We start from the raw sequence: 25532 nt of genomic DNA, 5'->3' as shown, positions 1-25532 counted from the left end.
GCATGTCCTGCTTCTTCTTTATTACACACTGTGTTGCAGCAGAGGATAGGGACTGGCGTTGGCTATTCCTTAGGCCAAGTTCAAGGCTAGGAACACATTGAAATGGGGATTCTAGTTTGCATTTCCATCTCTTTCACATGGGTTATTCAAATTAGGAAAGACTGAAAATCAACAACATGACATGGTCAGAGAGAGCCGAACATTCCAAGGCCATCTGATCGAGACTAAAGTAACATCGAAAGCAATCACTTGCTGCCCACAATTGTAATTCTCAGTCCCAACTGCTGTTTTATGAGCTTAAATATTCTACTCAGAATATTGTCATTTACAGTTCTGTATCCTGTAATGGCATACTGCATGGAAAGGATCCTGTTCCTCGTGTGTTTTGTTGACAAAGATAAATGAGGGGAACAACTGTTTTTCTTGGTGTCCATGCTTAGAGTTGGTAGTTAAGTGAGTGCTTCTCATACGACTTAGTCATTATGCTGTTATTGGTTTACAGAGCATTTCAGTTTCAACTGTATTTAACATATATACTATTGCTTGTGTGCAGTGGTGTGGATGTGTTCGTGTAGTGAGTTTCAAAGGTCTTTCATTCATTGGGGAAATCAAGTTATTTCATTATAACTCAGTGAAACAACTCATCAAAAATGTTTTTTTTAAACTCTGTTTTGTCTTTATGGATTTATGTGCAAAATAAATAACATTGACTTCCACTGCCTCTCTGAGCCTCTTCTCATTCCTGGACCTCTGAGGCAGATAAAACAGATGTTACCTCCATTTTCCAATAAGTAAACCAAGGCCCAAGTTTTATAACTACTTAAACTGTGGAACTGGGGCTTGATCTCAGATTCCCTGGTGGGTACCTAACCTGGTATCTCTTAGTAGCTTCCTTGTCCCTCTGATCGTGTAATAAATATTTTTGAATTATCTTTTTAAAAATCTTTACAATGTACAGAACATTTTCTAAAAACAAAAAAGCTCCAATTAAGACAGAATCTGAAACTGTGCCTCTGTGACTCATATAGTACTCCAGCTTCTTTCACCTCCCCTGGTCCCTGTACTCATGGAATTGAGTACAGGAATCTCAAAGAATCTCATGGGAGTTGTCCAGATTTATTCTTTCTGTGTATGTGTTAGAATTTTTTTACAAGTTGCCTGAAGGAATCTTGTAGAGACACATGGCAGAGAACCATAAATGTGATTGTTGAAATGAATCGCGAATTGGGTACCAATGCCAAATGTTCATACCAATTGTCACTTTTCTGGTTGGAGATGAAACAAAACTAATTCCATCAAGCTGTGGATTAGAGGAATCCTTCAAAGCTCTCTTATCCACAGAGAGAATGGGGCTGGAATTTGTGGAGGTGTAAGACCATGTCATTTTCCAGTACTGAGCTTGAGATGTTTGAAACAGATTTAGTTTCCTATTAATTATTAATCTTGCCTTTTTCTCTTTGATCCTCAGCCACTCACACCTGACCTTCACTACTATTATATCCTGGAGCTGTCATTTTATTGGTCTTTAATGTTTTCCCAGTTCACTGATATCAAAAGAAAGGTAAGAGTGGGTATGTTGTAAAGGACTTGCAGACAGGTGTTTTTCGTGACCCTTGGCAGATGGGTGTAAAGTCTCAGAAACACCCACTTCTGTTCCCCCATCAGTACTGAATTAGTATGACTTTTGGCATTATTATAGAAGTTTCTCTACTTTTGTTTGTGCTATTCTGTATTTTAATCCCATTGTCTCTTCACTCTCCCCCAACCCCAAACCTAGTGTTCTTTTCTCAGTGATAAAATATAGCAATGATTCTTTTTTTTTTTTTTTTTTTTATAAATTTATTTATTTTAGTTGGGGGCTGATTACTTTACAATATTGTAATAGTTTTTGCCATACATTGACATGAATCAGCCATGGGTTTACATGTGTTCCCCTTCCTGGACCCTCCACCCACCTCCCTCCCCATCCCATCCTTCTGAATCATCCCATTGCCCCGGCCCTGAGCCCTTGTCACATGCATCGAACATGGAATGGTGTTCTGTTTCACATATGATAATATACATGTTTCAATGCTATTCTCCCAGAACGTCCCACCCTCACCTTCTCCCTCAGAGTCCATAAAATTGTTCCATGCATCTGTGTCTCTTATTCTGTCTCGCATATAGGGTTATCGTTACCATCTTTCAAATTCCATATATATGCATTAGTATACTGTATTGTTGTTTTTCTTTCTGGCTTACTTCACTCTGTATAATGGGCTCCAGTTTCATCCATCTCAGTAGAACCGATTCAAATGTATTTTTTTTTAATGGCTGAGTAATATTCCATTGTGTATATGTACCACAGCTTCCTTATCCATTCGTCTGCTGATGGACAACTAGGTTGCTTCCATGTCCTGGCTATTGTAAACAGTGCTGCGATGAACATTGGGGTACACGCGTCTCTTTCAATTCTGGTTTCCTCGGCGTATATGCCCAGCAGTGGGATTGCTGGGTCATATGGCAGTTCTATTCCCAGTTTTTTAAGGAATCTCCACACTGTTCTCCATAGTGGCTGTACTAGTTTGCATTCCCACCAACAGTGTAAGAGGGTTCCCTTTTCTCCACACCCTCTCCAGCATTTATTGCTTGTAGACTTTTGGATAGCAGCCATTCTGACTGGTGTGAAATGATACCTCATTGTGGTTTTGATTTGCATTTCTCTAATAATGAGTGATGTTGAGCATCTTTTCATGTGTTTGTTAGCCATCTGTATGTCTTCTTTGGAGAAATGTCTGTTTAGTTCTTTGGCCCATTTTTTGATTGGGTCGTTTATTTTTCGGGAATTCAGCTGCAGAAGTTGCTTGTATATTTTTGAGATTAATTGTTTGTCTGTTGCTTCCTTTGCTATTATTTTCTCCCATTCTGAAGGCTGTCTTTTCACCTTGTTTATAGTTTCCTTTGTTGTGCAAAAGCTTTTAATTTTAATTAGGTCCCATTTGTTTATTTTTGCTTTTATTTCCAATATTCTGGGAGGTGGGTCATGGAGGATCCTGCTGTGATTTATGTCGGAGAGTGTTTTGCCTATGTTTTCCTCTAGGAGTTTTATTGTTTCTGGTCTTACGTTTAGATCTTTAATCCATTTTGAGTTTATTTTTGTGTACGGTGTTAGGAAGTGTTCTAGTTTCATTCTTTTACAAGTGGTTGACCAGTTTTCCCAGCACCACTTGTTAAAGAGATTGTCTTTTCTCCATTGTATATTCTTGCCTCCTTTGTCGAAGATAAGGTGTCCATATGTGCGTGGGTTTATCTCTGGGCTTTCTATTTTGTTCCATTGATCTATATTTCTATCTTTGTGCCAGTACCATACTGTCTTGATGACTGTGGCTTTGTAGTAGAGCCTGAAGTCAGGCAGGTTGATTCCTCCAGTTCCATTCTTCTTCCTCAAGATTGCTTTGGCTATTCGAGGTTTCTTATATTTCCATACAAATTGTGAGATGATTTGTTCTAGTTCTGTGAAAAATACCATTGGTAGCTTGATAGGGATTGCATTGAATCTATAGATTGCTTTGGGTAGTATACTCATTTTCACTATATTAATTCTTCCAATCCATGAACACGGTATATTTCTCCATCTGTTTGTGTCCTCTTTGATTTCTTTCATCAGTGTTTTATAGTTTTCTATATATAAGTCTTTTATTTCTTTAGGTAGATATATTCCTAAGTATTTTATTCTTTTTGATGCAATGGTGAATGGTATTGTTTCCTTAATTTCTCTTTCTGTTTTCTCAATATTGGAGATAGGAATGCAAGGGATTTCTGTGTGTTAATTTTATATCCTGCAACTTTACTATATTCATTGATCAACTCTAGTAATTTTCTAGTAGAGTCTTTAGGGTTTTCTATGTAGAGGATCATGTCATCTGCAAACAGTGTTTTCCTTTTTTGTGACATCTTTGTCTGGTTTTGGAATTAGTGTGATGGTGGCCTCATAGAATGAGTTTGGAAGTTTACCATCTTCTGCAATTTTCTGGAAGAGTTTGAGTAGGATAGGTGTTAGCTCTTCTCTAAATTTTTGGTAGAATTCCGCTGTGAAGCCATCTGGTCCTGGGCTTTTGTTTGCTGGAAGATTTCTGATTACAGTTTCGATTTCCGTGCTTGTGATGGGTCTGTTAAGATCTTCTATTTCTTCCTGGTTCAGTTTTGGAAAGTTATACTTTTCTAAGAATTTGTCCATTTCTTCCAAGTTGTCCATTTTATTGGCATATAGCTGTTGGTAGTAGTCTCTTATGATCCTTTGTATTTCTGTGGAGTCTGTTGTGATCTCTCCATTTTCATTTCTAATTTTGTTGATCTGATTCTTCTCCCTTTGTTTCTTGATAAGTCTGGCTAATGGAGCAATGATTCTTAACGACATTAATTTCCTCTCAGTCTGAGTCCCAAGTCCCTCTGTTGTCTAAATGAAATGACGAAGAAAAATTGTATCTGTGGCTCCTGGGAGAGAGTGAAAGCTCAGTGTTTCAGCCCTAAAGAATGAAGATTTCCCCAATTAAAGAGTTATGTAATGTCAAAATATGTCAGGAAAATACAACATTCCTAAGTGAACTGTAACTGGCTTTCACCCTACCCTCCATTGGAGTAGCTTTTGCTAATGGTACTCTTGACCTCTTCAGTGTTAAACCCTCTCATTCTAGTTCTCATCTTATCAGCTTCTGGGTGGAATTGGTGCTTTTGGCTATTCACTGTTGGGTTTTTTTTTATTCTTTTTCCGTGAAGCTATTTTTTCCAGATACTTATATTTGGATCACTTCTTCAAAGCTGTCTCTGCTGGCCTCCACTCCAGCCCCCACCCCCCATGCTCTGCATATTTGCATGCACCAGGGTCTGGTCCTAGTTTACAGGATGTCATCTCTCTGGGTGATCCAGCTTACACCCTTTGGCACTGTTAACAATTATGTCTATACCAGTAACTCCCAACTGTCTCCTATCCCAAATCTTCTCTGGGTCCTACACTTACACAAAACTAATCATAAATGAAAATATGATGTTCTTCTTGTTATTTTATCATTTAATCCTCACCACAATGCTAAGATCCCATCTGATCATTCATTAATTTTCCTTTTATGAATGAGAAGTCTGAGCCATACATACAAAGTGTTCCCAACTGAAGACATTGTCTTCCCCTAGTCTTGTTCTTCCTCCAATAATATTTGTCACCAACAGTCATGTAAGCTAGAAGCCTTCCTTTGCTGTCCTCTTTGTCACTCGTTGTACCTACTTCCTTAGTGTCACTAACATGTTTAGTTTGAGTCCTCTCGACTTTGGCTTAATCTATTACGGCGGCCTCTTAAATGGCCCTCCTTTCTAAGTAGTTATTCTTGTCTACCTGGCATCTAAGAGTTATGTTTCTCAAATCTTCAAAACAAAGCCAGACTACTTGGGGAGATATTCAGGTTTGTCACCATGATTCCAACCCACCACTCCAGTCTGTCCTCCTCCTGACACACACATATGTCTTAGTTACAAATATCGTCTCTCCATTGTTCACACACATTTTTTCCATAACATCTTTGTTTTTTACAAGACCTTGCCTGTGGCTGGAATCTATCTCCCTTCACCAGACTTGGCAGGCAAAGAGCAGGATATGTTCATCTTTATACCTCTCGTGACTGTCAATGCACCTGCCTGTGGTGGGGCTCAGCAAGTTTAGGGTGAATGAGTAAATGGATTCATCAGAATGTCTTCTGACTGCTAATAGATATCTTCTAAGCTTCTTTGCAAATAGTACTGTGCATTGTGATGGATCACAATACTGTAACAAACCATTTCTTGGTTAGATCGGTAATCTGCCAAATGGCAAAATATCCAAGTGGCAGCTGAAAAGCATTTGCCTAGTACCTGCATCACCTCCCCCAGTTCTACTCCTTCCACTCTCCTATGGCAGTGGCTTACCTGACTGGCAAAAGGCTGTCTTTCCTGACAGCACGGCCTTAATGTGGTATGTGTCATCTGATTCTCAGAGGTGGATGGTTCCTGTAAGGACTAAGGCTTAGATGTAGCAGATAATTCATTGACACCCATAATTGGTGGTTCCCTTACTCACTGCACCAAATGCTTTGAGTCCATTTCTGAAAATGTTTAAAGATCTTTCAGTGATGATATGTCAGTTAAATCTTGTCTCTCTTACACAAGGAGTCTTCTTCATTCCTGTAGTCAGTACTTATAGAGTGATGCTCTCCACCATGCCAGGCCTATTGTGCATTTTATTTATTTATTTTTGAAATCATTCATTTTGGGAAAAATCAAAACATAAAATTTACCATCTTAACTATTTTTAAGCGTATCGTTCAGTAGTGTTATGCACATTCACTGTTGTGCAACCCGTTTCCAGAACCCCTTTCATGTTGTGGAACTGACATTCTGTACCCATTAATCAACAAATCCCCATTCCTTCCACCTCCAAACCCCATCACTGAAAACTACCATTCTACTTTCTGTCTCTATGAACTTGATGACTCCTTACCTCATTTAAGTGGAATCACACCACTTGTGTCCTTTGTGACTGACATATTTCACTTAGCATAATGGCCTCAGGTTCATCCATGTTGTAGCATGTGTCGAAATGTCCTGCTTAAGGCTGAAGAATACAGATTGTATTTTCTTTTAAGGAGAAATTTTTCCAGGTAGTCACAGAAAGCACTTGTATAACAAAGAAGGCGTTTTGACTATTCTTCCCATCTTCTAATTGAGAAAATTTATGTACAGTGAATTTTCAAGGCTGTACAATGTAGGAATAAATTAGAGCCCAAGTTTACCAAGCAAAGTCCTGTGATTCCTCATAGATGAGCCGTTGGATGTGTCCACAATTCTTGTGTTGACTTGCCCCTCCATGCTCCTGATATTAGAGGCAATAGGCCTTCTACCACTCTTTGCCATTTTATTTGTTCCTCTTTTGCTTTATTGCAATTAGGAATACCATCTTGGGTCAGAGATGAATGGAAGTAAAACTGACTGTTACTTGGCCCCCAGGAGCCTAGTCCTCGGGAGACGTTGCTGCATCAAAAGTCACCAAGCCCCTTCCTCTTGCTTGAGCTTCCTCAGCATGCATGTACCATGTCTTTTCACTGAGCCAAGGGGACTCACAGAGGCTTCATTATTTTATGACAAATTACCATTTTCTTAATAGTAATTATAAGTGGATTCATTCAGGGGCTAAAGTGTATCATTTTGTATGCTTTTCACTTATCTTGCATCGGTGCAAAGAAAGCCTACCAAAAGGTGCATTTTATAGTGAGGTCCATGAAAATGGAATTGATTCAGGCCTGTACATGCTGTCAGTGTTGCTAAATTAACAATATATACATTTTCTGGTCAACGCTATAGCTTGCTGTGGCCATCTGTCTCCTCTTCCTTCTCCCCTTGGTCAGAGTACCTTTGAACGTTCCTGGTGCAGCTGGCTCATTCTTGTTTCTTGTACAAAATGGTAATTTGGCTACTACCATATGTGCTTGTTACTCTGCACAGATTTTAATAAGGAAGGTCTTCTGCTCTGTGGCTTTCTCTCATTAGTGAGTTGCTCATTAATCCTTGCTTTTTTCCTTCGAACCATGCCTACAGCCACTGCAGATCCTTGGGGGTTCCCGCCTCACTTCCCTGGCCATTCCAGCCATCAGCAAGGACTTCTGGTATATTCTGTTGCCAAATACACCCCCACCTTCTATATTGCAACTGTTAACTAAGCCCTCACCCCCTAAGAACAACCGTCCTCCTAATTATAAAATAAAGATATTTGAAGACACCCATTGACACCCATGATAATCAATTTCTGAAGTCTATACATACAGTGGTTAAATAGAAAGGTTATAAAAATATTTCTTTAGTTGCTCTATCAAATAACAATGAACTTGAACAACCATTTTCAAATAGGGACCAGAATTTATAAATGTTTGATCCAAATGCATGCCCCCAGCTGTTAGAATCAATACCTTAAAATGTGAGGTTTAGAAATAACTCTTTGTGACTTAATTGGTTCACAAGTCTTTCTAAAAATGGCTTTTATATTCACAAACTCTCCCCCTCTAGAAATGTCCTAGTATTGCCATCTATTTTTTTAATTGCTCTGTTACCAAGCAGAATCAGGAGTTTAAAAATGATTGGAGAACTTTCATCTCTATGGTGACAGAACACCTTGCCTCTCTTGGTCATCTCCAGGGTTGGTACTTATTTGGTCAGTGATGACGTACATACTATTAATATTCCCAGAGAAAAGGTACTAGTCAAGAGGTAATCATTTTGAAGATTTTTTCCTTCTTTCTTCTTCTGCCCATTCTGCTCTCCTTCCCATCCTTTTTGCCTTTCTTCTTTCGTAAAAAAAAAAAAAATTAATTAAGGTACCTTATTAAAAAAACAACAGGTATATTCTTGGTATTCAATATTGTTTGAATCACCTGTTATTTCCCAAGGCTTAATTTTTATTAAGATTCTGTTTTCCAGCACCTGTTCACAATAAGTATTTCTCCTGCGCATCTAAATTTTCTAATGGAAGTTAATAAATATGACTATGTTGGAGCTCAGAACAGCTTGCTGGTGTCCAAGCCTTGTGTCCCTGTTAACTAGGCTGCTCTTTGGCTTGACGGCCTGGGCCCTTGGCCAATGAACCTTGCTCGTGTTTACAGTGCTTGGCGAAAAATCACGCATGGCTGAGTTCCAGGACCCAGCTGGTGAAATCAACTTATTGCTCTTTTGATCTTTAACCTGAGAGAAAAACTGCATCTCATGAAAGATCCCTGACACAGAGAGGTGATGATGAAATTTAGTGAGAAACTTATTGAGAAGCTTGTGTCTGCTCTTTGGTAACTTTTGTAGAAAATTACTGGTATATACATTGCTTTGAGAACTTTAGCTGCCTTTTGGCTGCCTGCTATGCTCCAGGTCTTTCCTGTTTCAATTAGCTTTAGGATTAAAAAAAAGCATGTTTTAATCTTTTAGTAAGGAAGCAGTACGGCAAAGAACTAAATAAAACAATCTCCATGAAACCATCTATCTAGTACAATGCTTGACAGAACTCAGAGCAGTATCCAACACATAATGACTAAAATTTGGTTGAATCAAAGCATAGTTCTAGGATCAAAAACAAATCAAAAAATCCCCTAAACTAGTGGTCAGAAATTTTTCTACTTTTGATCAGTTAAAATGAGCAGAAATCAGTAGAAAAAGGAGTTAACTTAAAGTTGCCAACCTTTTCCTTTTCCTGGTAAGGAAATTACTTCATAAAAGAAAGGACATCTTAACATTTTAAAAGAAAAAAGATACCTTGTGAAGAAAAAAGGACAATTTCTATTTATAATTATGAAAAGTTTTTCTCTCTCTCATTTTGCTTAAGACTGGGGAAAATTATGGGTTATGTGTCTTCTTAGAGGTTGAAGGCATGGGCTCTGGAGTCCTTCTACCTGCCCAGCACCTCTCCTAATTTGGTGTGACCTTGAGCAATGTAACTTACCTCTCCGTACCTTTCTGTCCTGATCCAGAGAATAGAGTTCATATAACCTACCTCATGGGAGTGTTGTGAGCATAGATAAGTGATATAAGCTGTTGAAACAGTGCATGGCACATAACAAATGCTCCATCAGTTCAGTTCAGTCGCTCAGTCGTGTCCAACTCTTTGTGACCCCATGAATTGCAGCATGCCAGGCCTCTCTGTCCATCACCAACTCCCGGAGTCTACCCAAACCCATGTCCATCGAGTTGGTGATGCCATCCAACCATCTCATCCTCTGTCGTCCCCTTCTCCTCCTGCCCCCAATCCTACCCAGCATTAGGGTCTTTTCCAATGAGTCAACTCTTGGCATGAGGTGGCCAAAGTATTGGAGTTTTCAGCTTCAACATCAGTCCTTCCAATGAACACCCAGGATTGATCTCTTTTAGGATGATTGATTGGATCTCCTTGCAGTCCAAGGGACTCTCAAGAGTCTTCTCCAACACCACAGTTCAAAAGCATCAATTCTGCTGTGCTCAGCTTTCTTCACCGTCCAACTCTCACATCCATACATGACCACTGGAAAAACCATAGCCTTGACTAGATGGACTTTTGTTTGCAAATTAATGTCTCTGCTTTTAAATATGCTATCTAGGTTGGCCATAACTTTCCTTTCAAGGAGTAAGCGTCTTTTAATTTCATGGCTGCAATCACCATCAGCAGTGATTTTGGAGCCCAAAAAAATAAAGTCTGACACTGTTTCCACTGTTTCCCCATCTATTTCCCATGAAGTGATGGGACCAGATGCCATGATCTTAGTTTTCTGAACGTTGAGCTTTAAGCCAACTTTTTCACTCTCCTCTTTCACTTTCATCAAGAGGCTCCTTAGTTCTTCTTCACTTTCTGCCATAAGTGTGGTGTCATCCGCATATCTGAGGTTATTGATATTTCTCCCAGCAATCTTGATTCCAGCTTGTGTTTCTTCCAGCCCAGCGTTTCTCATGATGTACTCTGTGTATAAGTTAAATAATCAGGGTGACAATATACAGCCTTGACGTACTCCTTTTCCTATTTGGAACCAGTCTGTTGTTCCATGTCCAGTTCTAACTGTTGCTTCCTGACCTGACCTGCATACAGGTTTCTCAAGAGACAGGTCAGATGGTCTGGTATTCCCATCTCTTTCAGAATTTTCCACAGTTTATTGTGATCCACACAGTCAAAGGCTTTGGCATAGTCAATAAAGCAGAAATAGATGTTTTTCTGAAACTCTCTTGCTTTTTTGATGATCCAGCGGATATTTGCAATTTGATCTCTAGTTCCTCTGCCTTTTCTAAAACCAGCTTGAACATCTGGAAGTTCACAGTTCACGTATTGCTGAAGCCTGGCTTGGAGAATTTTGAGCATTACTTTACTAGCGAGTGAGATGAGTGCAATTGTGTGGTCATTTGAGCATTCTTTGGCATTGCCTTTCTTTGCGATTGGAATGAAAACTGACCTTTTCCAGTCCTGTGGCCACTGCTGAGTTTTCCAAATTTGCTGGCATATTGAATGCAGCACTTTCATAGCATCACCTTTGAGGATTTGAAATAGCTCAACTGGAATTCCATCACCTCTACTAGCTTTGTTCGTAAGGATGCTTTCTAAGGCCCACTTGACTTCACATTCCAGGATGTCTGGCTCTAGGTGAGTGATCACACCATCGTGATTATCTGGGTCGTGAAGATCTTTTTTTGTACAGTTCTTCTGTGTATTCTTGCTACCTCTTCTTAATATCTTCTGCTTCTGTTAGGTCCATACCATTTCTGTCCTTTATCGAGCCTATCTTTGCATGAAATGTTCCTTTGGTATCTCTAATTTTCTTGACGAGATCTCTAGTCTTTCCCATTCTGTTGTTTTCCTCTATTTCTTTGCATTGATCGCTGAGGAAGGTTTTCTTATCTCTCCTTGCTATTCTTTGGAACTCTGCATTCAAATGGGAATATCTTTCCTTTTCTCCTTTGCTTTTCACTTCTCTTCTCTTCCCAGCTATCTGTAAGGCCTCCTCAGACAGCCATTTTGCTCTTTTGCGTTTCTTTTCCATGGGGATTATCTTGATCCCTTTCTGCTGTACAATGTCACGAACCTCTGTCCATAGTTCATCAGGCACTCTGTTTATCAGATCTCGTCCCTTAAATCTATTTGTCACTTCTAATGTGTACTCATAAGGGATTTCATCTAGGTCATACCTGAATGGACTAGTGGTTTTCTCTACTTTCTTCAAATGTTGGCTATTATTGTAATCATCAATGTGACTCACCAAATATTGCCAGTTTTCTACTCTCAAGCACATGGAGGATGGTACACTCAGCCATGCCCCTTCTTGTAGTTGGATATGACCAGATGGCTGGTAGGCTGTGAGCAGAAGTGACTTAGTCAGTGATGTAATGGAATTGCTAGTGTGAGACCCACTAGAGTCTCTTTTCCCTCTAGCATGATGGGGCTTCCCTGGTGGCTCAGATGGTAAAGAATCTGCTTGCAGTACCAGAGACCCAGGTTCAATTCCTGGATCAGGAAGATCCCTTGGAGAAGGGAATGGCTATCCACTCCAAGTACTCCAAATATTGTTGCCTGGGAAATCCGATGGGCAGAAGAGCCTGGGGGGCTACAGTCCATGGAGTTGCAGAGTCCAGACACAACTGAGAGACTAACACTTTCACTTTCATAGCAATTGATAACCTTTGAGATGAAGGCTGCTCCATCTGGGTCCCTAAGTGATGGCGATAAACAGAGTGCCCCTGCCCAGCCAGTTGGTAACATACAATAAAATAAGACATAGACTTTTGTTGTAAACCACTGAGATTTTAAGGGTTTCATTATTGCCACATAATCTAACTTATCCTAACTGGCACAGCTATTATTAATAATCTGACTGATTATCATCTCCTAGAACAGTATTTGGAAATCATTTGTAAAGACAGCAGTTCTCAAAGTGTGGTCTTCAGACACCTAGAGATTCCTGAGACCCTTTCAGAAGATCTACAACATAAAAACTGAAATCATAATAATGCTGGGATGTCATTTACCTTTCTCACTGCATTGAACTTTACACTGATCATGCAAAAGTAATGGCAAAATTGCTAGCAGTGGCACCAAACAGTATGAGTAGTAGTAGTTTTTGTATTCCTCTCTGCCACATGCTTGCAGGAAGGAAAAATGTCAGTTTTACTTGAGAATGCTCTTGTTGAATCAGTAAAAAATGCTACTTTATTAAATCTCTAATTCTTGAGTGTACATTTAATTTTTTTTTATTTTATCTGATGAAATGGGAAAAAGCCAGGAAGAGCTTCTGCTGCAGAACAACATCCAGTGTGTCTCAAGAAAAGTCACATGTGGTTAATGTTTTCCACTGAGGGCTATGCTGGTTGCTTTTCCCCCCCAAAATCTAATTTTTACTTGAAAGAATGACAAACTATAGTAATTCCATTGTGTGTATTTGGTAGACACATTACTGAAAATGCACAGAGTGAACTTGTTGAGATGTCTCAAATAAATCCATTGACATTTTTTGTTGTCAATGATAAAACTCAAACTTTCAAGAAAAAATTAGATTTTTTAGAAGACTTGTGTCCACCAGCAAGAGCTCTATAGCATCTCAATACTTAAAGACTTTTCTCAGGAGATTGGTAGTGATGACAATAAATGTGATTTTTAACACATTGTGCGAAAATATGTTTCTTTAACTCCATGAGCCAAAGTTTTCCAAATGATGTATGATGCTCCGAAAGTATGCGTGAGTGAAAGATCCACTCAAAGGTCAAGACAGACCAAAAGATTTTATTTAACAGAAGATGAAAAATTTATTGATGTAGTTTTAAATTCCATATTGCAACTAACCTTTGAGAATGTCCCTCCTGTCAAGGTTTGGAATATCGAGGAAGAATATCCATAAAAAGACTATTAAGATACTTCTCCCATTTCCAACTGTGTGATACTAGATTTTCTTTACATACTTTAACCAACATAACTGAGCAACAGATTTAATATATATGCCATGATGAAATCCAGCATGAGACAGACATCAAAGAGATTTGCAGTCATGTAAAACAATGCCACTCTGTTCATGATATTTTTTAAATTTTGGAAAATGTGGATATTTTTTGTCAATATATTTATGTTAATTAACATAATGAATTTTATTTAAAATAAATTAATAAGCATGTTTTACATGTTTTTTAAAATTTTCCCAGTTTTCATGTCCAGTGTGGTAAATACTGATAGATATGACCCACATAAACAAACAATTTTTGGTGTCCTCAATAACTTTTAAGAATATGCTCCTGACACCAGAACATTTAAGAATTGCTCATCTAGATTATTTTTATTCTTTTTAAGAAAACATCTCTTTATTTTATTTATTTATTTTGGCTGTGCTGTGGAGCATATGGAATCTTACTTCCCAGACAAGAAATGGAGCCAGTGCCCCCTGCATTGGGAGCACAGAGTCTTAACCAGTTAACCGCTGGACCACCAGGAGTGTCCTTAGATTATTTTTAAGTCTTTCCTAAGGATATGACAGCATATTAAAAAGCAGAGACATTACTTTGCCAACAAAGATCTGTATAGTCAAAGCAATAGTTTTTCCAGTAGTCATGTACAGATGTGAAAGTTGGACCATAAAGATTGAGTGCCAAAGAATTGATGTTTTTGAACTGTGATGTTGGAGAACCTTGGACTGCAGGGAGATCAAATCAGTCAATCCTAAAGGAAATCAGTCCTGAATATTCATTGGAAGGACTGATGCTGAAGCTGAAGCTCTAATACGTTGGCCACCTTGATGCAAACAGTTGACTTATTGGAAAAGACCCTGATGCTGGGAAAGACTGAAGGCAGGAGGAGAAGGGGGCAACAGAGGATGAGACGGTTGGATGGCATCACTGGCTTGATGGACTTGAGTTTGAGCAAGCTCCGGGAGATGGTGAAGGACAGGGAAGGCTGGCGTGCTGCAGTCCATGGGGTCGCAAAGATTCTGACAAAACCGAGCGACTGAACAATGAACAACAACAAGGATATGACTCTCGGGTCATGCCTCAGATTGTATCGGCATCTCCTCTCTTTGCTGGAAAGGCTGAAATCACACCAGATGACACCTGATCATCCTGAGAGGGTGGAGGATGATGTAGAATTCTCCCTGGGTGACCTCAGTGCTGCTACTTGTAGACACTGGCAGGCAGACCACTTAACCACTCTCTCACAGAGGCGCCAAGTTCTGTGTGTTCACTTATGACTGGAGTAGCAAGATCCTGCCCTCCAAGCTTAGGTTTCTTCCAGGGCAGGTACTGCTGACTCTGAGGGCTCTTTCTGTTTCTTTCTCACTGCAGTGACTTCAGAATCAAAGAAGGGAAGACGAGGCAGCTCATTTTAGTAAGCCACTACTAGTGATCAAAGCATTTCAACCCAGGGCTGTGTGCAGGCTGGTGGGAGAACAATAGAACAGTCTTGTCTGGGGAGGTGGGGGGAATGTCTTATGGGGCAATTTTATGAGATTTTATTCAAAAATTAGTAGCTTGTTCCAGCAATCAAACTCCTGAGCACCTCGCCAGAGGAGAGGCTCTTAAGCATCTTTAGATCTCACAGTTAGATGACCAGCCCGGCAACAGCCCTGGGGCATTGTGGTGGCATGTACTGCTGCCCAAGCATGAGAAGTGACAGCAGGAGCCTCTTCTTCCAGGGTGGTGCCAAGGGCCACAGCATTGCCACATTACAAAGAGACCTACACCCGGGACCAACACAGTGCTGTTGCTCAAGGGTTCTGGGTCCTTAAGTCCAGGCCCTCAGAGATCCCACCCTCCCTTGAGAGATGCCACTGATATTTGGAAAGTATCACTTTCATTGGTGCATGGGTGGTTCAGTGGTAGAAGTCTTGCCTGCCACGCAGGAGGTCCAGGTTCTTTTCCTGGCCCATGCAGCCACAGTGTCCCCTTTTTGGGGCTTCCCTGATAGCTCAGTTGGTAAAGAATCCGCCTGCAATGCAGAAGACTCCGGTTCAATTCCTGGGTCAGGAAGATGCCTTGGAAAAGGGATAGTCTACCTACTCCAGTATTCTTGGACTTCCCTTGTGGCTCAGCTGGTAAAGAATTTGCCTGCAATGCGGGAGACCTGGGTTCAATCCCTTGGTTGGGAAGATCCCCTGGAGAAGAGAAAGGCTACCCACTCCAGTATTCTGGCCTGGAGAATTCCATGGACTGTATAGTCCAAGCGGTCGCAAAGAGTCAGACACGACTGAGTGAGTTTCACTTTCACTTTCATTAGGAGATTCCATTCTGCTTCCCCTGGGGAGTTTCCCATAAGTCATCCTAGGAGCTTCGGGAAAGCATCTACTTTGGCTTACTGTCTATCTGTTATCTATCTATCTAACAATCTCCCTAACTCAGTGAATTCTCTCCATTTCTATCCCTTTAAATATAAACAGACCCATGACATATCCTCTCTTTTGGCCTCCCAAGAAGAGGCACCTCTTCCATTCATGGCTAATCCTACCCTTTCCTCTTGATCTCCTTCTCTTCCTGTCTCCTAGAAGCAACCTTGTTCTGTTTGACAGGCTCCCACTTACCTGTGTTTTCAGAAGTGTCCTCCCTCTGCTGCCATCTTCCTTATTGTCGTCTTTCCTTGTGCTGTTGTTTCTGAGAAGCAGTCCACTGTGATGGGAGCCTGACCTCTCCGGTCACACAGAACTAGATGCTGATGTGCCTTGAGCCTGTCCTTAGCATGTGACTCTGAAGAAATCTCACAGCTTCTCTGTGCCTCAGTTTCCTTATAAAATGGCATTCAAACAGTACTTCCCTTATGGTGTTGTTGGGAATAAATCCCCATGTCCAAACCTTCTGAAGCCTGAGAATCAGTAGGCAAGTCTCAGGGTGGATAGAAGTTCACCAGGTACTCAAATGGGAATGGGGCTTGGAGAAAAGAAGAGAAAATACAAAGCCTTCCAGCCAGGAAAAATCCCTGAAGGGCCAGAGTACTATATGGGGGCAAGGAAGGTGACAGGTGAGTTTTGCAGGTAGAGTCCTGCCTGTTGGTGAAGGCAGGGGGGGAGTTCAGGCAGTGGAAGGAAGAGGAATTAGAAGAGAGACTATAAGGCTGATGATAATAATAAGAGTTTCCCTGAACCTCTCCTGACAACTTACAGCATCATCCTAGCATGGCTGACCTAGAGGAGGCTTTTTCTTCTTCTATCCAAAGCACCAAATTGAGGCCTGATTTGTCATTTAGAACCTCCAGGGTTTAAAGGAGGAAATGGCAACCCACTCCAGTATTCTTGCCTGGAGAATCCTGTGGACAGAGGAGCCTGGCGGGCTGTAGTCGATGGGGTCACAGAGTCAGACACAACCTAACACAAGGCACAGGCTTTACAGTAAATGTGAGGATGATGGCTTTTGAGTTCTGGGATCGCTCTGATTTTAGTTGAGCCCCACCTGCCCCCTACTGATCGTTCTGGATGTTTCCAACCTAAATGAGTTGATTTGCTATCCAGTGTTAGCCCTAGCCTTTGTCCACTGTGTTATTTCCTACACCCCACCCTCACGCCGGATAAAAAGGAGAGTAAAATCTGTTAACTTGCATATCACTTAAGACTGTTACGTTGGGTGTGCTTAAATGTCCCAGAAGTGACCCTTCTAGCATATGAAAAGCTATACAAATTAGTGCAACTGGACCAAGAGTCATTTCAACTGCACCCAGAAGATGGATATTTTGGCTTCCAACTACTGGCGCTTGTAATTTGGCAAGACTTGTAGTGATGGAGAACATCTCAATACCCAAAATTCAGTGAGAAAAAAGACATGTGTGTATGATTAAGAAAAATACCTACATTACTTGAAAGCAGAGTGCATCTGGAGAGCATACTTTGGAGGGGAAGAGGAGCAGAAAGCAGGGAGGACTCCAGGAGTTTCAGATGAAGTTCCAAGCTCTGGCCAGGCAAGTGTGAGGGAAGTAGTAGCACTATCTTGCTGTTTTCTGTTGTGCAAATAAAATTTTATTGCATCTTTTTCCACAGTAATAAAATCAATTGAAAATTAAATATTAACTAAATAATTCAAAGTACATGAGATTATGAGTTCTTGATCTTAAAATAGTGCCGTCTTTGTTACACAGGAGAAAGATTGGGTAAACACTGCTGATACAGCAGTTCTTTATTTCATTTATATATGTTCCCAGAAACTCTGAAGTAATGGCACATGTGGTAGAGAGACTAATGTTGTATCCAGGACAGCTCTTGTTTTCACAAAAGCTTAAGCTTTGCAAAAGCTCTTAAAGTTGTAGTTATAATTTATCATAAGGATTTTCATGGAGATATGTGCCAAAACTGTTTTATTTTTTAATAATTTATCTGAATTTTGAAAGTAGTACTTAATGAGTTGCTTCAGAACAGCTGTGAAAATTAAACCCCTTACTTATTCTTTATCTAAAGAAAATGTGATGAAGCCAGCCATGAGCCTATGCAATTGCGATATCTCAAATTACAAGACTGTTTCACATATTTTGCTCTTTGATGTGGCTCTACGACGGAGGTCGTCAAAGTTTTTTCTAAAGGGCCAGCTAGTAAATATTTTAAACTCGAGAGCTGTACAGTCTCCGTTGCAACTACTTAACTCTACCACTGTAGCAAGAACACTGCCATAAACAGTGATTAAACAAATGGATGTTGCTGTGTTCTAATAAAATATTATTTACAAAAACAAATAAGGGCCAGATTTGGTGTGGAGTCTGTAGTTTGTCTTTCTCTGCTCTAAAGTTGAGTCACCTGGATGTGCCTATTTGGTGAAGAATGAGGATGTCAGCTTTAAGAATGGAAGAGAGAGATAGTCATATCAGCACATGTTTTTAAAAACATTTCAATACTAACAATAGCAAGTTTAAAGTCTTTAACCAATTAATTTCTTAGCACTTACTATTTTTATAATGATGTTTGTATGAGACACTTATCTCCCTCAAGGACCTAAATATGTATATATTTAGTCCCAAAAGTGAAAAATCTAGTCTATTTGGGAAAAAGTGTAGAAATAAATTTGTCTCTAGATTTTGTGTGTATGAGGTTTTATTCATGGATTGATTTCAGATATGGGCTAATTGAATCATTCCTGCAGGACTCCACCTCTTTATAATTAAACAAACATTATCCAAACAAATCACATTTGTTTCATCTGTTTCCACATTTTCCCATAAATATTTACACTTGAGTAGAGGCTATACATAAGAATGAAAGTGAATTTCAACTACAGTTTTTGAAGATCATTGTTATTTGAAATACCCTTCTTTAAATGGCACATTTAACCAGTTCTCTTTAGAGTAAGCCAAAATTCAAGGCTAGCTAAAAATATAATAACCAAGTAAATTGTGGGAGATTGCAGATACCCCAAAGGTTGACATTTACATTTACATACATTATGTGAACTTCTTACATCACAGGCTGGTAACAGAAAGGTATAATTTTCAAGTTGCCTAATAATGGGCAAATCAGAATTAACAGATTTTTATAAATCACTCTGAATATTCTTTTATTTCAGTCAGTGTCTTTACAACCTAGACAGTTAGTATTTTGTTTCTTTGCCTTTTAAGAGAAATATAGATAGATAGATATAGATATGTTAATGTATCAATATATATATTCATGCATAGGACTTCAACTATCCATAACCAAAGCTTGAGTATCTATTATATCTTCATATTCACTCAATGGGGAAAGTGTTTAACTATGATTGTTCTTGGCACATGTAAGTTTTGTCTGAAGTTCACACACTCCATATGTGTTCATTCTGGAGCAAAGGTGGAATCTGGGTGGCCACTTTTCCCTATATGATGTCAAGTTACAGGCTTGAAGTATACTTTCTATATGATGTCAAGTTACAGGCTTGAAGTCCACTTTCTGCCCAGCTGTATTGTTCCCCGACATTCTGAGCTTTATTCTCAGGTTGCATGATCCCAAGAGAAGAGATGGGGAAACTGTTGTTGATCTCTAGAAAAAAAGAACATGTTACTCTGTTAACAACCTATTAATTTCTTTGTACCTTGAAGACTCAAATAGGAAAACTATTTTTTAAAAAATAGAAATGAAAGATTTCTATTACTGCTGTAGTGGCCATAAAATGAAATCAGCTTCAAATTATGTTTCTTTCATTCTGTTTCTTAGAGAGTTTGAGAATCTACTAAATGGGTAACATGGTATTGCCTGATTCCTATGCCTGGGTCAGGGAGATTCCCTGGCAAAGGAGTTGGCAACCCTCTCCAGTATTCTTGCCTGGAAAATCCCATGGAAAGAGGAGCCTGGCAGGCTACAATCCATGGGGTTGCAAAGAGTTCGACATGAATGACAACTAAACAACAATGATTCATGAGTTAGAATATGTTTATTAATGGTATTTGTTTAATTTGGGAAAGCTGCTTCTGTCATTTGGATCCCAGAGAGAAGAGTCTTTTCTTTGTCTTGCACTTTAGTGGTATTTCATATTTTTCACCACCCATGCACATCCGAATTAACCATCATAACCTTAATATCTTGATGTTAATTATTTTTTGAGAAGCTTCACCAATGCTTTTCTTTATTTGTTGCAAAGATTATTCCCAAAAGAAACTGCATAAAATTGTTAATACTTTAGCCAGCAAATGGGAATTTAGAGAACAAGCTTCTTGTTTATAGTGGAAGTCTGTTTAATAAGAAATGAGTTAATTTTGCTTTCATAAGAATATCCACATTGATGTGAATTTATGTGTTTTCTGAAAACAGTATTATTTTGAAGCCTTGTTCATTCAGCCTGACCACTGCAAATGGAGTTCCATCATATAGAACATCAGACTTTGGTCCCTGTGGCCCTTCGGTGCTAATATTTTGTTGTGCAGAGAATTCCCCTGGAGAACTGAATTAAGGATGCCCATTCTCATTCTACTAATAACAGTTGGGGATGGATCCCAAGTAACTAGAAGTTTATCTGCACCTACAAGTTTCTGATGTGGAAGCTACACAAAATAGACTGAGACTCTGTTCTGGGTTCTCTAAATGCCATTCAGAAATGTAATATGGAAAAAACCCAATGTTTTCTTCCCAGCTTCTGGTATTAAAATGGATGGCTTTTCCTTCAATTTCTTCATTTTAGCCTTATTCTAATTGTACTTGAGTCAAGACCATATCTATACTTTTTCCTATCTCTGATAATTACCATAGGAGAAGTCACTACAATGAGGGCTGGGGTTGAGGTAAATATCATGCAGGGATGTAGAAGGAGCCCTTGACAATGGCTATGAATATGCCCAGAAACAATATGACAGAACAATAGGAGGTTGGGGACCACTGATGCAGGTAGCCAGGCCAGTTTGTTTGAAATAAGGGCTTTGGGATCTGTCTTCAGTATGAGGGCCAACAAGAAATCACAGTCTCTCTACCTAATTGATGCTACCAAAAATGGAAGAAACATTCTCAACCTAAATGCTAAGTTTCCGGCAGCTTGCCTGGGTCTAGATATATTAATACACCAGTTACTTTCAGCAGTAACAAACAAGAGGATGGGAGTTTCCCACAATGCATTGATCAAGTCTAAATTGACAATTTGTTTAAAAACTGTTATTTGTACCAGATTCACTGCCTATTCAGAAAAATGTCACAGTGAGGGGATGAGAGTAACACAAAAAATAATGATTGCATGGCTTTTATTAAAGGTATTTCATTGTGTATAATGCTTTCTGAAGCAGAAATGTAAAAGACAAAATCCATTATTCATGCTTTTTATATTCATACAGATATGACAGTATAATGAAAATTGGCCTTCTGCCATAAGCATAGCTCTGAGCCCCTCAGTAATAAATGTTTTCTAGAACCAGGTTATTTATATGCAAAAATCATCTTCACAAGGCAAACTTTGTCTGAAAAACAAGTCTCTTGTTTTTAGGGCAACCTTGCTATATTGCCAAGGGCATTGTTTTATTTATTGACATTTATATCAGATACATATTAGGAAACTTAATTATAAAATGGCCCTAATCCTCCATAAGGTTTTAATCAATTTATATTCATTTTAAAATTAAATCGAGAAAACCTCTTCTCTTTCAGTGAATCAAGAGCAATCATTCAGGGCTAAACAATGGGAAATGTGGAACGTATTGTTCTGGTTAGGTACTCAACTAGTTAGATTTTAAAATCTATGTATTCAGCATGGGTGAATATAAACTCACTCAACTGTTGAATTAACACTCTATGTTTTTATTTAACTATGTTTATGAGACAGTATAAAATAGCATTTGATAGGTTAGCTCCACTTTAATTGATCCATTGTTTTGAAGTAGCTATTGTGTGGTAGGTTACTCTAGGTGATGAAACCGAATACATTTCTGATAACAGCCTGGAGTGAAGAGATTTTATCTTCCCCTGGGAAACATTATCAGAGCAATTTTTATTGTATGCGTAAGGCACTTTGGTATTGTTCAACTTGAATGCTTTAGGAAAACCCTAGATACTACAAAAGTATCAGAGAAATCAAGAGAAATAGGTAAAACTGGTAAGTTGAGTCTGTATATAGTCAGTGATTAAACTCAGAGCGTGGTCTTCATTTCTTTCGCCATGAGCTGAGAATTAATTAGAGATGCAAATGTGGGTCTAGAGGAAGGAGCATGGTGATAGGTCCACAGGCAGCAGGAGTTTGCACAACTTCATTATGTAGTTCTGCTATGGGCGTTAGAATGAACTGATGCAAGACATGATTCTGCCAACAGTGGTGTGTACCATCATGCCACACAGCTCATTTTGAGACTAGGTTAACTGAAAATAAGAAAAATAGTTCTATTTCATTTTTTAATGTATCTGACCTTATTTAGGAAATGAATATGTTGTTTATTCCAGTAAATATGAGCTATTTACTACAATAAATTAAAAAACCAACATGTATGCTCAGTCACTCAGTCATGTCTGACTCTTCACAACCCTTTGGACTGTCACCCACCAGGATCCTTTCTCCATGGGACTTTTTTAGGCAAGAATACTAGAGTGGATTGCTATTTCATCCTCCAGGGGATCTTCCTGACCCAAGGATTATGCCCGCATTTCCTGTCTCCTGCACTGCAGGCAGATTCTTTACCCACTGAGCTATTGGGGAAGCCCAATAATAAGTCAATATGGTTATCTATAAATGCAGAAAAGTAACCTCTGGACACCAAAGTGTATACAGAACCATTTAAACATTGTGTTTTTTTTAAATATACCCATTTGGCTTTACTTCATCATTGTCATTTAAAGCTTGAATTTATAAAACATAAAAAGATATTCTTAAAGAGTTCTGTATCACAGGAATTTAAACACTAGAAGAATCCATAGCTTTATAGGTTTAAGTTATATAAATTAAAATGATTGGAATTTTTCAATATGGGAACTATACAAGGAAATATATGGCAAAAGGACCTTATAGGTGCAGTATTTTATTACTTATAGATTATCATTAGTTACTTTCAGGATATAAGCAAAAAACATTGCTTAAATGTTTTAGAACCATTTAAGTCATCAAAGTTGAACTTTCAGACCCCAAACTGTGTGACATCAGTAGCTACTTAATGAAGAGTGTATGTATCTGTACATTCACTTTCTTCTTTTCTCTCTCTCTCAGTTTCATAATATGCTAATTTTGTCTCATTTATCTCTGAATGGTCCATGGTTTCAAGTAGGTCATCATTAGAGCTGGCCTTGGGACTAAAGTCCCAGAGACTTCGAGTTTACTCTGGGAGAAATACAGACCAAATAAAAGTGTCGGTAAAAGCATTTCCAAGCAATATAAATTCCATGTTACAATAAATGTGTCCAGGTGGTCAGGGGATAAATCAGTACTGGAGAAAGATGATCTTTTCACATGGGCCAGAAAGCAGCTCCCTTGAAGTTGATCAAAATAAGGATGGCCAAGTTCCCATTATGTTTGCCAGCTTTTTTTTTTTTTCTAATGACTACAGACAGATAATGGTTAAAATTCAGAGCTTGTTTGTGTAGAAATGCCATCAGAAATGCCAGCATATTATGATTCTTATTTTAACATTTCGTTGGGCATATTCCAGGAGAAGGATGCCAAACCCTAGCCACTAGTAGTCAGAGAAGTGGTCCAGTTGGACCTGCACTGCTGCCTAAAAGAGTTTCCTAGTGTACAAATCCAAATAATACCTTTCTGAGCTTGAAACCTGTCAACTGAAAAAAAATGTACAATTTAAAAGTTGAAAATTATTGTCCAAAAGTTGACAAAACTAAGGACTTAAGCTGCGGACGTAGCATCACAGATCACTCTGAGAGATTACTCCAAAGAGACAAAGGGGGACCCAAGATATATTAGGAGTTTCTACAACAAAGACCAGGTAGTCAGAATAGCAAAAGATTATTATTAAAGAAAACCAGATATCTGAAGTTAAGGAACTTAGTGCTCTTCTGTGTATAGGAAGATGAATATCCCATGCGTATCACTCGTTCCTTTGACATGCACCTCAGCTCTCTGGGGCCAGTATCTTTTGCTTTCTCATCCTGAGCCTCCTCACGGTGCACAGTTAGGGTACTGCAGTGACTGACTGCTGGTGGGCATCCTCTCTCCATCCTGAATTTGCTCAGTGCTCACTCTGGAGGAGACTGTAATTTGATGGCTGCAGCATCCTTTGTCTACTGTCTACAGGCAATATTTTTTCATTCACAAATTCTGTATGGCAATTTTTCCCATAGCTTCAAATTCCTTGGCTTAGTACAAAACAGCCTTAATGATCTGGCCTTAGTCCTGGTGTTGATCACATTGTCCAGAGTCACTGGTCTTCTGCGTGTCTCTCCCAGGACATGGTGAACTCTCAGAGAGTAGGAACTATATATTACTCATTTTAGTGTCCCCAGTACGGGGCCCATTGAGGCCCTCAGAAGTAGTAGATGAATGGATGAATAGATGGAAGAACTGTGATGCTGCTAAATCCTAACTAACATGCCTGTGTCTTCTGCTTCCCAGGACTTTGGCATTATGTTCCTGCACCACCTTGTAGCTATTCTCTTGATTACCTTTTCATATGTCAACAACATGGCCCGAGTAGGGACCCTGATCCTCTGTCTCCATGATTCAGCCGATGCTCTTCTAGAGGTAAAAGTTTTCTTTTCATATATAAGAGTACAAAATCTGAAATTTAAGGAATCGCTCAGATCCTCAGTTCTTCTAGGGTATGCTAGATGGTGTTGGGAGAAGGTAGTATATGACTTCTTTGAATCTGTGGAGTGTTTCTCTGTAGGTCTAATTGGTGAAAGTGAGACTTTAATATACAAATTTGTGTGCAAAAACTATTCACCAAGTTAGCATTCTTTATTAACAGAATAATGAAAACCTTTACCCTTCCACACTTAAGAAATTAATGTTTTACAATAGGAAAATTACTATTTGAATAGGCTTTGTTTCTAGTGTTACAAGTTTCACACTGATTTATCTGGAAAGTATGTATAACTCACTATAGTTAGTAGTTGTCCATCCTGATTAAATTAATAGTCATAGTTTTTATTGCCTACATATATATATGGATTATGTATATTAATATTACATATTATCCTAGTATTTTTACAGTGAAAGTATATATACATTGCAAATTTTACATGAAAACTGTGTTTTCTATGCATATACATATTAAGAATACCTGAAGAGATATTGGTTGCACTTTAGTTAACTTTCTAAACCATTACCACTTAGAATTATTAAAATAGCAAAAAAGAATGAAAAAGAAAAATGCTTCTAAACATATTTCAAAAGATAAAATCCCAAGTAAAATTTTGGTGTAGTATTTACTCTTAATATTGGCCCCCATGAAGAGACATGTCAGTAAGGTTATATAATTACAGTTTTTCACTTTAATGCTAAGAAATTTACATAATTGGTCAAAAATAAACTTACCAAAGTACAAATTCCATGTAGAAATGGGTCTTAGAATCTGTATTCTGATTTTTTATTCCTTTCGCCCTACAGTTCTGCCCCTTTGAAGCTTGTGCTGTCACTGTGAATGTAAAATAGAAGTGCCCTCAATCAATGATTTGTTATTGCAATATAAGCAGAAATTTCAGGTCATAAAATTG

The 25532-nt window shown here is 38.8% G+C and overlaps 1 protein-coding gene across 3 annotated transcripts in view; it reads left to right on the top strand.

Annotated features, from left to right (window-relative positions):
- CERS6 (ceramide synthase 6) overlaps positions 1–25532 on the top strand; it is a 342789-nt gene that overhangs the window by 260927 nt on the left and 56330 nt on the right. For all 3 annotated transcript variants that reach the window (XM_081582607.1, XM_081582608.1, XM_081582606.1), the window contains exons 6-7: positions 1469–1561; positions 24430–24558. In XM_081582607.1, the coding sequence (XP_081438733.1) occupies positions 1469–1561; positions 24430–24558 (222 nt within the window). The remainder of the gene's footprint in view (positions 1–1468; positions 1562–24429; positions 24559–25532) is intronic.

This window comes from Giraffa tippelskirchi, chromosome 3 (genome assembly GCF_054371585.1).
Source record: "Giraffa tippelskirchi isolate mGirTip1 chromosome 3, T2T-mGirTip1v1.2.pri, whole genome shotgun sequence".
NCBI classification, from domain to species: domain Eukaryota; kingdom Metazoa; phylum Chordata; class Mammalia; order Artiodactyla; family Giraffidae; genus Giraffa; species Giraffa tippelskirchi.
The sequence above is the reverse complement of the archived record's forward strand: the minus strand, read 5'-3'. Positions and strand labels throughout refer to the sequence as shown.